The sequence below is a fragment of the Triticum urartu genome, chromosome 2 (assembly GCF_003073215.2).
Source record: "Triticum urartu cultivar G1812 chromosome 2, Tu2.1, whole genome shotgun sequence".
NCBI classification, from domain to species: Eukaryota; Viridiplantae; Streptophyta; class Magnoliopsida; order Poales; family Poaceae; genus Triticum; species Triticum urartu.
Genome location: NC_053023.1, coordinates 500,805,972 through 500,822,834, shown reverse-complemented (window position 1 = coordinate 500,822,834; position 16,863 = coordinate 500,805,972). Strand labels below are relative to the sequence as shown.

At 42.1% G+C, this 16,863-nt stretch overlaps 2 protein-coding genes across 2 annotated transcripts; both read right to left on the bottom strand.

Annotated features, from left to right (window-relative positions):
- Window positions 1-362: 362 nt before the first annotated feature.
- LOC125538232 (stress protein DDR48-like) lies at window positions 363-1,387 on the bottom strand. Its single transcript, XM_048701506.1, has one exon. The coding sequence runs from the start codon at window positions 1,312-1,314 to the stop codon at window positions 649-651; it is 666 nt and encodes a 221-aa protein (XP_048557463.1). The 5' UTR covers window positions 1,315-1,387; the 3' UTR covers window positions 363-648.
- Window positions 1,388-1,572: 185 nt separating this feature from the next.
- LOC125538231 (protein SET DOMAIN GROUP 41) lies at window positions 1,573-8,696 on the bottom strand. Its single transcript, XM_048701505.1, has 7 exons — window positions 8,510-8,696; window positions 7,327-8,107; window positions 7,153-7,189; window positions 6,981-7,081; window positions 5,066-5,164; window positions 3,742-4,642; window positions 1,573-2,666 (listed from the first exon to the last, which is right to left on the bottom strand). Exons 2-7 carry the CDS (start codon window positions 8,089-8,091, stop codon window positions 2,620-2,622), a joined length of 1,950 nt encoding a protein of 649 aa, XP_048557462.1. The 5' UTR covers window positions 8,092-8,107; window positions 8,510-8,696; the 3' UTR covers window positions 1,573-2,619.
- Between the last annotated feature and the right edge of the window lie 8,167 nt (window positions 8,697-16,863).

Sequence of the window (16,863 nt, the reverse complement as noted above, 5' to 3'; positions counted from 1 at the left end):
ACATATGCAGGACTTTCAAACTTTACAAATTTTGATCAAGTTTATGAAGAAAACTATTTATATTTACAATACAAAATATATACAATATGGAAGTACGTCTTGTGATGTATCTAAGGATATGTATTTGATATTCTAGATGTATATATTTTTCTCTACAAACTTGGTCAAAGTTTATAAAGTTTGACCTTATACGCGCTACATTGTGAAACGGAGGGAATGGAATATGACCGAGGATTATATGTATCTAGACAAATCTAAGGCAACCTTTTCGGGACGGATGGAGTAACGTTATATCCAGCTACAGACATGATAAAGTGTATTACGCATTCGTACAGGCGCATAGATGGACAGCAAGACTGCTATACACGGGTACATATACACACTCATCTCAACAGCCGCGGCTCTATGATGGGATCACATCAGTATACATATAAACGAACCCTACCATAAAGAAAAGAGTAAGAATACAAATGCTAAATCATTTAGCAAGGACCAGTAGCAGTAGCAACCACACATACATACGTACTCCCTCTGTAAACTAATATAAGAATGTTTAGAACATTAAAATAGTGATCTAAACGCTCTTATATTAGTTTACGGAGGGAGTATTTAGCATCGCAAACACACTCACTTTCACGGTGATTTTGTCTAGTAATCATCAGAGCCGGTCTTGCCTGCACCAGTGGCATACCCATCGGCGCCGGACTTGCTGTAGCCACCACTGTACTCGTCGGCGCTGGGCTTCTTATAGCCATCATAGTCGTCATCAGTGCTGGACTTGTTGTAGCCACTGCCGTCGTAGTCATCAGTGTTGGGGGTGTTCTTGCCGCTGCTGTAGTCCTCCTCGATGCTTGATTTGTTGTACGCGGAGGAGTCCTCGGTGCTTGGTTTCTTGTAACCGCCTTCGCCATAGCCGGCATCGGCGCTGGAGTTCTTGTAGCCACCATCATAGTCGTCCGTGCTAGACTTGTTGTGGCCGCCACTGAAATCGTCGGTGCTGGACTTGTTGTAGCTGCCACCGGCACTGTAGTCGTCGGCACCAGTTTTGTTGTAGCTGCCACCGCCAGTGTAGTCATCAGTGCTAGATTTGTTCAAGCCGCCAGTGAAATTGTCAGTGCTGGACTTGTTGTAGTCGCCACTGCTACTGTAGTCGTCCGTGTTGGTGTCGTTGCTGGATTTGTTGAAACCACAGGTACCATGGCCGTATTCATCGCTGCTGCGGCCATAGTCTTCCTCGCTGGTCTTGTTGTACCCGCCTTCGTCACTGCCTGTGCCTGACCTTCCGTAACTGCTGCGATCATACTCACCTGCCATCTCAAAATAAAGAGAAATGTATCACACAGAACACAAGTAGCTGCTTGGTTGCACTGTGTTACTAAGAAGCAATACGGTAGGAGGTATTTATAGCGGTAACTAGCTACACCAAAGCAGTTGGAAAAATAAATTATTGCATCAGAACAAGGCTCCATCAATCGAAATTATGTGGCTAATATCATGCACACTTAATGACTGAAAGCACTTCCTCTGTTCTCTGGTGGAGATCTTTTTGCAATTTTTGTAACCAAGGGACAAGTGGAACTGCAGCGACATGTGCCCACAAAAACAAAAATAATCCACAAATATACCCTTCAATTATTCAAAATTTCCAATGCACACCATATTATTTTAGTTAATGTATAATCAACTAAACATACATGGGAAATATCACTCCCCTTATTGAAAGGATGGGTCCTACGTCAAGTTCATTTATATATATAGTTTTTCAGCAAAAGTAAAGCAGGTTTATGCACTACAACTGTTAACTGTGAAATTTTAACTGTTCTAAAAGGGAAAACAAACCATACATAGCACACCCATATTGTGAGAAGAGAACACCGTTAAAATAAAAGCTCACTCCTAACATATGGTTTGCAGCATCAGCACTACATCTATAAAAAACCTTGTATAAAATTAAGAATTAAGATGCAGGTATAGACCATTAGCTCAGCATCAAATAAGTGCCTACAAATCAATCGTGAATTCATTATACACGCAGCACATCGTGAATACCATGCGATACAGAATATCCTTCAACTAGAAAAATGTTGACACATAAGATCTTTCTTTGGGGGAGAGAGAGAGATACGATAGAGAGGAGAAATTCCTGAATTATCAGCAACACCCGCTTTAAGCAGAAAGGTGCCTGGTAGGAATAGACACGCCGGCTCATTAATGGAGGACAGTTTAACTTCCCACTGGTTAGGTCAGTGGAAGCAATGCTGCAGGCAGTGGAAGATGCCAAAGCATATTCTGACAATTATTCTGGTGGGCATCCATTAAACCTGCTACGGCAGAGCATCTGTTTCTCAGTAACCAAATTTGCTGTGTTTGTGGTTGTGGTCGAACCTAAATTTCTGATCATTTATGCTGTTCAGCTTATCAGTAAAACACATGTCTAAGCTAAACCCGTTACTTGAAACAATGAAGCTAACTAAGTGGTACTGAAACATATAGAAGCTTGAAGTTCTAGAGATAAGCTACAAGTTACTGTTGGCATGATAATGAGCAGGTTAAAGAGAAAGCAGCAGTTGCAGTTGCAGTTGCAGTTGCAGTAAACTGTGCTGGCTGGTATCAGAATGATTAGTCATTCATGTGCTTACACATTTCTCCAGTGTGCTTAGGAATCCCTGCAGCAAAGATCAAATCAGGCTTAGAAAGTAACCAACTAAGAATACAGAAGTAGGGCCAAAATCACTTATCATACTAAAATTGACAAAATGAGAAAAATAAACATGTTTGGTTTACTGTACACAACAATCCACAAAATCTGTCCATCTGCAAAGATGCAGGTGACACAAGGCAACTTTGCAGGATGAATTCGTTTCATCCAATTGTGTAGAATGAAATATCTCTGTTCAAACATAGCAATAAACTGTCACCATGTCATTCATGTCTAAAACAATTTTCTTTTCATCTGAGGAATACATTTACAAGGAGCATCCTCCACTTAACAGTTTTGCTGCCAAAAAGAATGAAATAATTATATTCTTGATCAAAGAGGCAAACATGTCGTTTTCAGTTCATTGAACCAAGACATACTTGAACTTGTGACCAAAAATAAGGTAAATTGTTTCTCACAAAAATTATTTTAGAAAATATCTTCAATTATTGCTAGATGACACGACTCTGCACTGCGCTGCCAACAACATGCAACTTGTGTCATCTATGAAATGAGAGTATCCCCTCCCTGCCCTTCCCCCAGCCACCAATAACTGACACCAACTAAAGAGTAGAAATATAATAGCTTTGTTTGCGCCTTTACTTAAGGTGAAGATCTTCATGGCCCAGTTTGATGATGATTCTTCCATGTCCGATAAACAAAAAGAATTTGCATCTCAACCAGAAAGCATGTGAATACTTTTGCATAATGGGAGAGGTTACCAATAGAATGGTCCAGGGATCAACCATAGAATGCTAGCGTGACAGAGGTCTAGAACAGACTTCGAGACAACACTGCTACATCATTATACAGAAGCATGAATCTTAAGTGAAACCACTGCCACGAAAGCATGTCAGAGACTTTTCCAATAAATCTCATTGTCATTAACTTTGTTCATCGGAATAAACAGAATTGACAAACTGTGCTTACATACAAAGAAAATATTCATTTAATCCTGCGACCATCTTGAAAGTAAGCTCCACAACCATCGATAATGACGATGGAGCACATCAAACATCAACTTCATTGTGCAAGATTGATACCTTCAAGCAGATCTTTAGCATGATTTGCCAAATAATGTTGTGGACCATAGCATAAATTTGCAAGATATTTGCAAAAGGTGATGCAGCAAATAGCTAAGCTGAGAATACACCCCTTCTGCTCTTCAGTGAAAATTTCTAGACCATCTGTACAAGAAAGGTTGGCAGAATCTACCTCAGAAAGATGGAGAGACTGAAATATTGCTGTCCCAAGCCAACTGAAGTCTATAGGGTTTTTTATCTTTTCCAGGCAGGGTGAGCTTTGCACAAGAAATGACCAGCACTGCAATGATAACGATAACATGTGCTTGCCAAATTCCTCACAAGTTGATCTGAATTGATGGTACTGCATGGAATCACGTGTTCCTGAACTTGCTGAACATGAAGCAAAGCTAAACTTAGCTTGGGATACATTTTTCCTTCTCTCTCCCTTTACACATTCAACAAAATCTAACATGGACCGTCCAGCGCTTAACAAAAAATGCGCCAGCGGGGTCATAAAGGAACGTTCAGATAAGAACAGATGGTGCGTAGCTCCTGCAAGAAGAAATGAATAAGCTACTGCAGCTTTGGTCATTTTGAAAGAAACGGCACTGTTTTCTCCCTTAAAGCCATCAGTACTGGATTCTAGGGCACGAAAGCGGTAAGCAGAGGCAAGCGTCATATAAGCTCTTAGACATATATGATGAAGAGGATGTAGTATATGTCTTTTCTGTGAAAGTTCCACTTGCTGCAAATCACCCATCAAGTTTTCAGAAAGCAAACTTTCAATCATAGCACAGCAGGCTTTGGGATCATCACCCAATGAATATTCCGATATTGCTTGTTGTAAGATATCATCAAAATCCTCAATTGCTAGAGATATAAAAGCATTCTCTGGTGAATTCAAGTTCCTGAAGTCACACTGATGAGGGTACCATGTCAGCTCACAGAAGATATAAGTTAAGCATAAACTGTCAGGAACCTGCAACATACGCGACTATCTAAAAAGGGTTGCTAGTTAATGTATATGTCACTGATACTAGTTACTGGTCAATTTATAGTTTTTTGTAAGTTGTGCTGGGATGAGAGATATCTGAGAGAAGTTCAAAGATGTAAGCTGGGTCACACTGATAGAGATAACGCACCAAGGTTTACAAACATACAAGCCACTGGAATTTATAAGAGTCTGAAAATATGGGTGGCTAGAAAGAACTTCATAGCAGAGTAGAAAATCAAATTTATTTGACTGAAAGGAATATGGCACAATACTAGAAGTGCATAAAGATAGTACATGGTAAATTGCAAGCAAATGATGACAATATTTTCTCCGGGGTTTGGCTCTTACGTTTAGAATAAAATCCACATATGATTCTGGTGATGCAGTACAGCGCTCACAAGAACAAATAAACTTATACTTTGACCAAAGATCTGAATGCCTTGCTTCCTGTAAAGGGAAGTTCTAACTTATGAGTGTGACAAAGAAGGGAAATAAAAGTAACTCCTACTTTATTTGATGTGCAAACAGTTAGAAAACCAAAAAAGAAACAACACACCTGAACTCCTGCAGTTCTTGAACGCATGTTATTCTAGTTCAAAATTTTGTTCCTAAATATGTCATTTTACCATTTCGGGATAACTTTACACCAGATTTTCCCTTGCATACCCTTCCCTTTGGCTATTTCAAATTCCATTTATTAGTTTCGACTAGAGTAACAGACAACTTCGAAAGGTAATAACCGGCCTAATAAAGAGGGGTCATGCAGTCTTTGACTCTTTTCCACATGCAACTTGTTAGAAGTGCAAACTCCTAAGTCATTATGCATTCAAGAATGGAGGGACTATGTAATATCCTAAAGCATATTGACCTGCTATATGGATGGCACGGAAAACATTGTCTACCACAACTACTTAACCAAGACAGTCAGTGTGCATAATAAAAAGATCCAAGATATAACACAGCTACACAATCTAAATGGAAACATATAATGTGCAAATCCATCCTGAAGTAGGTGTGCATTCAGATGAAAGACATATCTGGTGCTCCCAAGGCTTGTGGAGCTCGCATGATCCCAAGCCATGGGAGCACAACCAAACTAAAAAAGGGCAGCCTGGTGCACGTAGCTCCCGCTTGCACAGGGTCCTGGGAAGGGTCCGACCACTTTGGGTCTATAGTATGCAGCCTTTCCCTACATTTCTGCAAGCGGCTGTTTCCAGGACTTGAACCCACGACCTCATGGGAGCACAACCAAACTGTCTTAAAAAATTCTGAAACATCGGGTGGATTGATACAATGTGTATTTATAGTATGTCATGAAATTTCAAAATGCAAATTCCACACCGCCACTAAGAAAAGCAGAAGAGAAATGCTATTCACAGGAGATGGTGCTATTCATGGCAGAATTTGTCTTTTTTCTTCTTTCTTGATGTGTAGGTTGGGTTTGAACATGCAATTGTGTAGCATGACAGGTGTATACTGTGTTAATTGACTTAATTAGTTTTAGAATTTTGGGAGCTTGTTGGTTGTGCTCCTGTGGCTTAGGAGTACTGGACAATGTTCTTCATTCAGATATAGCTTTCGCATATGGTAGGACTAAATAGTGATCGGAACATCTACCGACAGCAGCAGCTCAACAGAAAGTTAGAAGCTATAATACTAAACTGCATTACAATATCTATGTGCTTCTGTTTTGGATGAAAATGGACAAGGGTGGCCCTGTTTTTCGACAAGAAACACAGTTTCGCCAAGTGCATAAAGATTTATATTAAGCATGGTTATCTAAACTTAAGGGGGATTTTGATGTAAAAACTAATACTAAGGGAACCACTATAGCCCATTATTACAGTTCATGGAACAATTGAGCCTTCATGTGATTCTGCACAACTAATAATATATTAAGATAACTGACCTACTCCCTCCGTCCGGTGAAAAGTGTACATCTAGCTTCAAAATTTGTCCACAAAAAAGTGTACTTCTATCTTTCAGATTCACTTTAAAGTAGAAAAAGTTACTTCTCTTTCATCACACGGTAATCAAGACCAATAGCAATCTACACATGGTCTTCTTAATTGCCACATGCACTTAGCTCATTGGGGGCTGGGTAATTAAAGAGGAGAGAGATGGTGGCTTGCACCTTTCCAATGCATTTTTTACTTAACTCCATAATTTTTCCTAAAAAATTTAGATGTACACTCTTCACCGGACAGAGGGAGTACTTGCATTGGAAACTCATGCAAACTAGGATTTAGCAAGAAAACAGTACCCTGGTCTGGAGAAGATCAATGTATGTTATGCAAACTTCATCCCCCTTGTTGATTGGCTTTATGCAACGGACAACAACTCTTGGGCCATATTTGCCAAGTGCTAAAGAGAGTCAGGGTAAAGGTTCAGAATGTTGCCTCACGTTGCAGAATAAATGAACATGAAAGAAGTACCATGAGTAGAACCCTCTTCAAATTGCCAAGCATGCCACTGCAACCAATGAAAAGTCAAATAACTTACTCTAAATTCAGAAATATTTGATATTCAAAGTAGTTGATTGACTGTAAGAATAGTGGATGCAAAAGTTCAGAATACACCAAACAAAACAATAATTTGATTTCCTTTACCGCATCTGGAGCAACCCCTTTGCTAGCAGGGACTGCACGGTATTCTGATTTGTCTGAAACATAATCTTCATTGGATGGAGCCAACACAAAACGATAAGAAGCATTCGGAAAGCAACTATGATTGAACCATGAGAAACTAGGTCCATAAACTGCAATCCCCAGATCCCACTGGTCACTAATCTGCACCTCAACGCTGTTGATCATCACTGCCCATAATGCCACTATCTCTACTGTCAGGCCATTGGAGAAAACAACAGATGTTTGCGTCCTCATTTTTCTGGCAGACGACATCAGCATGCTTCCCTTCAGTATCATCTCGGCAACCTCCCCACCTTCCTCCAGAACTTCCCGAATACCAATTGTTGAAAGCCCACCAATTCTGCTGGACCGGTTGATTGAATCTGACGAGACAAGACCATGCATCTCGAGAAAATAAAGAAGTCGAAGAGAAGCACGGACATCGCTCGTGCCTTCAGTGACGTAGGATGGAGATGCTTTCTTGAGGTGATCGGCGAAGAAACAACATTCACCAGAAGAAGAATGCACTTCACAATCCGAGCTTAAGCAGTCTGAGCAGCAGTACTGAACGGAGCAGCAGAGCATACAAGACATGGCACATGGAGGTTGCGATGGCAACTTCCTGAAACACGAGGAGCAATGGGAGTGGAGGAAAGCGTCGTGCAGGGCTGTGGCATAAGGTGCGATTGCCCGTGTCAGGTCCTCCGACATGCCTACAGATTCCCGGGCTCTCATCTCCATCGCCATGGGTCCTTTCCTCCTGCTGCAAGGTTCAGTTTCGCGCAAAAGGGAAAACATGAGTTAGACTAGATTATCCAATGCTCAGCAGAACTGAACTAAGCTTTCGCCGCAACATGATCTACGTCTCAGCTACCGTCCCTTTATGATACATCCTGTATGCTCTTTGGCTCCGGTTGGTCTTAGAAACTACACCAAAACTTCTTAACAAATAAACCTATTTTTCCCACTAGAGTATCATCTGTCAAACCAGTTCATTTAGGGGCAAAATAGAAGAGCAGGAGCACTGAAGATACATACTACAATTGAGCGTTCTCAAGACAACTGAAATCAGGGCCTGGAAAAATCTAGCGGCTGCAGAGATGCGAAGCAATGCGTAGGGCACCAAACCCTCGCTAAAAAAGACAGCTGGGAAGGTGAGGCTTACTTAGTTTGGAACCGAGATAGCCGCCGAACAACGCAGTCGCAAGCCTGCGGGTGAGGTAGGAAAGCGCGGTGACAACCACGGACGGGACGAGAGGGGGCGGCACGGCGGCGTGTTGCCCCGGCGACGGAGAAGACGAGAGTGCGTTGTTTCTTGGTGCTGTTGTTGGGCTGATGGCTTATTGAACTTATCTGAGGCTTTGAGCCCTTCTAAACTGGGCCTGATGTACTGAGCCCTTCTAAACTGGGCTTGATGTACTGTGAGTGATCTTAGGGCCCGTGGTGCACACGATTCCACGCTGCTTGCTTGCCTCTCTCAAACTTGTATCTTTATCTTTACCTATATCTTTATCTTTATCTTTATTTAATAATAAAGCAAATGAGATTTCTTTCGTCCGTTATGGCATTTTTCAAAAAAGTCTCACTATTTAAGAGAATTCAACCCGCAGTCCTGTTTTAAGTTAAACCGAATCGTTATTTTCGTATTTTGCACAAAAGTCCCTGTCTTTTCTTGAAATCAACCCGATGTCCAGATTTAAGTCACACCCGAACCGTTATTTTACACTTTTCGAAACCTCCCCTGATATTTTAGCTAATTCATCCGCGGATCATATTTAAGTCAAACAAATACTTTTTAAAATCATTCATATCTTTTAAACCGTAACTCCGGTTTAAACATGTTATATATGAAATTTGATTAGAAAGATATGTAGAATATGAATATGAGATTATTTTTACATGTTAAGTATTTTTAAATATTATTTTAGAATATATTTGAGTCAAACCAAATGATTTTCTAAATTATTTGTATCTTTTAAACCGTAACTTTGATTTTAACATATTATATATGAAATTTTATTAGAAAGATGTGTGGAATCTAAATATGATGTTGATTTTACCTATTAAATATTTTTTAAATATTGTTATGGAAGCAAACTTATAATTTATAACGCAAGATTCATTTTTTTCATACCGGCGGCGATCCGAATTGCAAATAAACACCCCACTATAACCATATACGGAAAAGAAAACATCGATAACTGCACATGCATACCTCTGAAAAATGTCACAGGGGAAAACAACAGATTTCTCATCGCGAGAGTGAGAGAGAGAGAGAGAGGGAGAGGGAGGAGAGAGGCAGAGAGACGCCTTAGGATTAACCATATTCAACACACATTTTTTGTTGTTTTGTGTGAACACCGAGGCCATCGCCGGCGAGGGTGATAAGGAGGATAAGCGGCAACACAAATATGATGCCTCGCAAAAATAAAGGAGATGGACCTATTGTGATCTTGAGTGATGGTTGTTGAGTTAAGAGCGTGTGTTATGTTTTCTCTCCCGTTGCAACGCACGGGCTCTTTTGCTAGTATATAATAATAAAGCAAATTTGGTTTCTTTCGTCTGTCATGGCATTTTTCAGAAAAGTCCCTCTATTTCAAAGAATTCAATCTGCAATTCTGTTTTAAGTTAAAATGAATCGTTATTTTCGTATTTTACACAAAAGTCTCTGTCTTTTCTTGAAATCAACCCGCCGTCCGGATTTAAGTCACACCCGAACCGTTATTTTACATTTTTCGAAACCCCCCCTGATGTTTTAGGTAATTCATCCGTGGATCATATTTAAGTCAAACAAATGCTTTTTAAAATTATCCATATCTTTTAAACCGTAACTCCGATTTGAACATGTTATATATAAAATTTGATTAGAAAAATATGTAGAATATGAGATTATTTTTACATGTTAAGTATTTTTAAATATTATTTTAGAATATATTTGAGTCAAACCAAATGATTTTCTAAATTATTTGTATCTTTTAAACCGTAACTTCAATTTTATTAGAAAAATGTGTGGAATCTAAATATCATGTTAATTTTACCTGTTAAACATTTTTAAAATATTGTTATGGAAGCAAACTTATAATTTATAGCGCAAGATTCATTTTTTTCATACCGGCGGCGATCCAGATTGCAAATAAACACCCCACTATAACCATATACGGAAAAATAAAATATCGATAACTACACATGCATACCTCTGAAAAATATCGCAGGGGAAAACAACAGATTTCTCATCGCGAGAGTGAGTGAAAGCGAGCAAGAGAGAGAGGGAGAGAGAGAGGGAGAGGGAGGAGAGAGGGGGAGAGAGAGGGAGAGGGATTAACCATATTTAACACACGTTTTTTTGTTGTTTTGTGTGAACACTGAGGCCATCGCCGACGAGAGTGAGAAGGAGGATAAGCGGTAACACAAATATGATGCCTCGCAAAAATAAAGGAGATGAACCTTTTGTGGTCTTGAGTGATGGTTGTTGAGTTAAGAGCGTGTGTTATATTTTCTCTTCTGTTGCAACGCACGGGCTTTTTTGCTAGTAAGAACTAAAAAGTAAACATTTAGTACGTCCCCTATGGTGATTGTTTGATTTGCATGATCTCAATCATTAGGATTTTTTCATAGGATTCATTTCTACTCGATTTTGAAGAAAAAACTCCTTCCGCTTAAACTTCTTGGAAGAATTCTTTTGTTTTGTACTATGTTCTATCAAACACATTTCATCCAACTTAGGAACGTACCCAGCCGCCGCCTCCAACGTAGCCAGCCGCCGCCTCCTCAAAACTAGGGTTCTTTACTTCCCACCGGCGTCGGCGCCGGTCCGTCCCGTCTCCGGTGGCCTTAGGGCTATGGAGGCGGAGTGGATCTCGGCCCTTACCGGTGGGAGGGCTCCGCTTTCATACCTTTTTTCGAGCTCTGTTATTGTGACGCCCCGAAACCGTTGCACCAGGTGTCTTCCAGTTATTCGGTGTCGTTGCCGTGTCATTCGCTTGCGTGTTGCATCTTGCCATGTCATCATGTGCATTGCATCATCATGTTATCAAAACTTGCATTAGCCCGGGTTCTCCCAGTTCCGTCCGTTGTCCGTTCTGAGCCCAAACACACTTGCAAGCGCCCGCGGCATGTCCGAAATAGTATTTTATAAGTGGCCAGAGAATGTTCTCGGAATGGGATGAGAGTTGACGTGTGGTCTTATTATAGTGTAGATAGACCGCCTGTCAAGTTTCATCGCATTCGGAGATCGTTTGATGCCACAACAGATAACTATAGCGGCATATAGTCGGTCAAACGTCGGACGTTTTCGGTCTCTGAAAACAGTCGCCGGGCCTCTCCTCTTCTATCTTCTCAGCCATTTTCTTTCTGCACTACCTCTCACCGCCAGGCCCTACCTAATCTCTCTCGTCAGCCCGCGGACCTCCTCCCGCGCGCGTTCGAAATCTGTCCCGGGCCCGACCCGGACAGTAGTTACCGCTGTGTCCGGATCAACCCCAAACATCTACAAAACGTCTCTGTTTTGTTAATTGGACTTCCTAACATATTTTTTTCGTTCGTACGATTACGATCGGAGGGACGAGATAGCCCCTAACCTATCCTACTCGCTATATATATTAGCCTAACCCTAGACCAACTCCCTCTTTTTCCTCACCCGCCGCCACTCTCTCATCAGGATCCTCCCAGATCCCCTTCTCCACCAACCAGCGCTCCCCCATGTCCCTCCTCGATCCCCATCACTCGCAGCCACTCAAAAAAAAATCCTTCCAGTCACCGGGAAGCTCGTCGGCGCAAGCTCCTCCCGTGCCCTTCCTGAACCGAGTGCCATGGCCCCGCCGTATATCGCCGGAGCAGAAGCCCCTTGCCCAGCGCGCCGGAGCTGTGCCTCACCACCACCACCACGGTCAGCTAGGCCACAGAGGACCAGGTCGTCATGCCCCTGCCTTCCCTTCATTTGCTCGTCGTGCTCCTGTCTCTCAACCTCTCTAATCTCTCTCGCCTCTCCCTTCTCCAGCAGAGACCCGACGCCTTGGACGCTCACGTCCCCGATCTTGCAGCGCCGCCGCCTGGAGCTTCTTCGCCGGAGGCCTTCGCCTCGTCCGCGTCGTCGGCGTCCATCCCCGCCTGAATCCTCGCGTCCTCTCCGAACCTTGTGACTGCTGCTTCGCCTCTGCATCGAACAAGTCTCTGCCTCCGCCGCCCCGCCAAGTTCTTCGCCACCCCTGTGCTCGTTCTTGCTGTCGCCGCCGCCAAGACCTTGCCTCGCCGGATCCGCCGCCCACTGCCGGGAATCGGTCCCCGACGACCTCGCCTCGCATCCGGTGGCCGTCCCGTCGTTGTGTGTCGCCGGAAGCACCAGCTGCCGCCGCGCCTGTCCCCTGCCGGGCTGCCTCGACCTGCTGCTGCCGTTTTCTTCAGAGACGCGCAGAGCGCACGCAGTCAGCGCCTCCGCTGCGCCTCACGTTGACTCAGCGGCCTCTCCCAGGCCCAGCTTAAGCCTGCCGTCTCGCCCGAACTGGGCTTTGGCCCATGGTGAGACGCCCCCCCCCAGCAGCGTCCCTTTTGTTTTTTTCCAGTTGGCCCAGACTTGCACCAGTTTCAGCCCGTGGATGTTTTTTCCAGTCTCTGTGAATTTAACTAATTTCCAGGGAATTGCAGTTTTACAAAAAAAACCTAGTTTCATGCATTTAATAACTTCACAACCGTGCATCGAATCTAAATAAATTATATATGAAACTTGCTTAGAATTTTGTCTAGATTCATAATATGCAACTTTCATCCATGTTCCAAATGTTTAAAATACTGTTTGCATATATTTGCCCCTATGCCATGTTAAAAATGCTTTAATTCATAACTAAATAGTCGTAACTCTGAATTTAATAAACTTTATATGTAAATGGGGTAGAATTTTGCCTAGTTTAACATGGTGGCCTTATTTTGCATGCTTAACAACTCTAAAATTATGTTTAGGGCAGAACAGTACCAAACCTAATATATGCATATGAGGAGTTTCCGGAATTGTTGTTCGTTGTTTCCGGCCTCATTTAAACTTGACTAGATAGGTAGTTTTCTTTGCCTCACCTCTTGCCATGCTAACAACATTTAATCTTGTTGGGTACATAAACGAGAGAGAACTAAATAAGTCATGTGGTGTTTTCTTCAATATGCAACTCCGTTGCATAATGAGCTCCACTTAATTTGTAGGATTGTTTGTGCACTTTGCCATGCCATGCCTCATTAAACTGGACATGCATCATACTTGTTTGCGCATCGTGCCATGCTTATGTGGTGGTTGTTTACTATGTTGTTTGCTCCTTGCCGGTGATGCTTCTTCGGGTTGTTTCCGTTAACGTCGTGTTGTGAGGATCCGTTGACTACGTCCGTTTGTCTTCTTCGTGGACTAGTTCTTCTTCCTTGCGGGATTTCAGGCAAGATGACCATACCCTCGAAATCACTTCTATCTTTGCTTGCTAGTTGCTCGCTCTTTTGCTATGCCTATGCTACGATACCTACCACTTGCTTATTATGCCTCCTATATTGTTGGACCAAGTCTCTAACCCACCTTGTCCTAGCAAACCGTTGTTTGGCTATGTTACCGCTTTGCTCAGCCCCTCTTATAGCGTTGTTAGTTGCAGGTGAAGATTGAAGTTTGTTCCTTGTTGGAACATGGAGATCGTTCCTTGTTGGAACATGTTTACTTGTTGGGATATCACAATATCTCTTATTTAATTAATGCATCTATATACTTGGTAAAGGGTGGAAGGCTCGGCCTTATGCCTCGTGTTTTGTTCCACTCTTGCCGCCCTAGTTTCCATCATATCGGTGTTATGTTCCCGGATTTTGCGTTCCTTATGCGGTTGGGTTATAATGGGAACCCCTTGACAGTTCGCCTTGAATAAAACTTCTCCAGCAATGCCTAACATTGGTTTTACCATTCGCCACCTAGCCTTTTCTTTCCCTTGGGTCGGCCAGCCCAAGGGTCATCATTATTTTACCCCCCCCCCGGGCCAGTGCTCCTCTGAGTGTTGGTCCAAACTAGAGTCCTGTGCAGCGCCCCCTCGGGGAAACTCGAGGTTTGGTTTTAGTTGTATGGAGCGCTCATCTGAGTGTGCCCTGAGAACGAGATATGTGCAGCTCCTATCGGGATTTGTCGGCACATTCGGGCGGTGTTGCTGGATTTGTTTTAACTTGTCGAAGTTGTCTTGTAGAACCGGGATACCGAGTCTGATCGGAATGTCTCGGGAGAAAGTATATCCTTCATTGACCGTGAGAGCTTGTCATGGGCTAAGTTGGGACACCCCTGCAGGGATTTGAACTTTCGAAAGCCGTGCCCGCGGTTATGGGCAGATGGGAATTTTTTAACGTCCGGTTGTAGAAAACCTAAAGTTGACCTTAACTAAAATGCATCAACCGCGTGTGTAACCGTGATGGTCTCTTTCCGGCGGAGTCCGGGAAGTGAACACGGTGTTGGAGTTATGTTTGACGTAGGTTGTTCTAGGATCACTTCTTGATCATAGTTTCTCGATCGTGCTTTGCCTTCTCTTCTCGCTCTCTTTTGCGTATGTTAGCCACCATATATGCTAGTCGTTTGCTACAGCTCCACCTCATACCTTTTACCTTACCCATAAGCTTAAATAGTCTTGATCGCGAGGGTGTGAGATTGCTGAGTCCCCGTGACTCACAGATTACTTCCAAAACCAGCTTGCAGGTGCCGTTGAACCGTGCAGATGACGCAACCGAGCTCACGGAGGAGCTCGATGAAGATCTTGTCCTTGGTGTTGTTTCGTTATAGTTGATCAGTAGTGGAGCCCAGTTGGGGTCGATCGGGGACCTTGTCGCATTTGGGGTTCTTCTTTTATTTTGGTTCCGTAGTCGGACCTTGATTGTATTTGGATGTTGTAATGCTTTATTCATGTAATTGTGTGAAGTGGCGATTGTAAGCCAACTATGTATCTCTTTCCCTTATGTATTACATGGGTTGTGTGAAGATTACCTCATTTGCGACATTGCTTTCGATGCGGTTATGCCTCTAAGTCGTGCTTCGACACGTAGGAGATATAGCCGCATCGAGGGCGTTACAGTTATGGTTTGTGTCCTGCTTAGAAAGACGAGACGGCGGTGGCTCCCTGAAGATGAAATAAAAGTCTCCCCGTCTAGTCCCTGTTCCGGTGATGCGTGTAGCATCATCAGTGGGCGTGTGGAGATGTGTCTCCGGCGGATCTGTCTTTGGTGGATTAGTTCGGATCTGTTCGCCGTTCGTCTTCATTCGTGTGTCTTCAGGTTGGATCCTTTTGATCTACACTCTTCATCCGCGGCGGTTGCTGTTCTGGTGCGTTGGTTCTATGAGACCTTAGCACGACGACTTCCCGACTGTCTACTACAACAAGGTTTGCCCGGCTCTCATGAGGGAGGGGCGATGACATCGGCGTGCCTTCGGCTCGCTTCAGTGTTTGTAGTCGTTGCTAGGTGGTCTACGAATCTGGATGTATTTTTTTATTTCTAGTGTTTGTTGTACTACCATGATCAAAGATGAATAGATTGAAAGTTTTTTCACAAAAAAACACATTTCATCCAAATTCTTGTAGTTTTGTAATCCTATATATATAGGGTACGAGTGCGAAAATGCCAAATGGAGGCTGAGCTCCATGGAAACCGAATTCAGAAACTTCAAAATTCAAACATTGCAACTTAAAAAATTTTGAAAAAAATACACATATAACTAGAGACATAATGTGCATCCGTGTAAAATTTTAGATCGAGATACGTTAAAATGAGAGCTACACAAAAATTATTGTGCCATTTTAGCATATGTACTATTCACCCTCAAAGTCCATGATTTTTTTGCAGCTCACAATTCAAGGTATTTCATCCTGAAATTGTGCACACGTACACATTACATCCTTGTATACACTAGTAAGCATGCACGTGCAACGCACGTCTCAAACATAAAACAGGTGAATTCACATAATATAAAAAAATAAACGTTTTTAAAAATATAAATCAAATGGATACACAATGTTTGATGTCGCTCAAATTGTATTTTCAAAAGCGAGACACAATAGTGGTTATGTTGCTGCATAGAGTAATAGCAGGAAAATATTCTCATTTAAATAAAATCAGCAATTATTTATTAATGCAGTAATATAGGCATGTAGTATAGTCTTCTCTTTGAGTGTAGCCAGGAAAAAAAAGTATAAACTGCCTTACGGTGCAATTATATTGTTCAAGATGCTTAATTCTTGAATCTTATTTTATTCTACTAATCCTCGTAGCAAAATATATATTTGTACTAATTTGGATCAAATTATATATTTTTTTTGTTGTGTGGACTGCCAAAATTATATAGCTACCTACTGTGGATAATAGGAAATAGAAGATGATATGTGACTACAACGACTTCTATATGAAATAAAGATGATTTACAAGAACTAATTGAAATGTAAAAGAGCTAAAAGAAATCCAATAATTATCATGATAGAAAATATTTATCCGGTTTTGTATGTGTTTATGCGTTGGCAACCATACTAACTTACAATG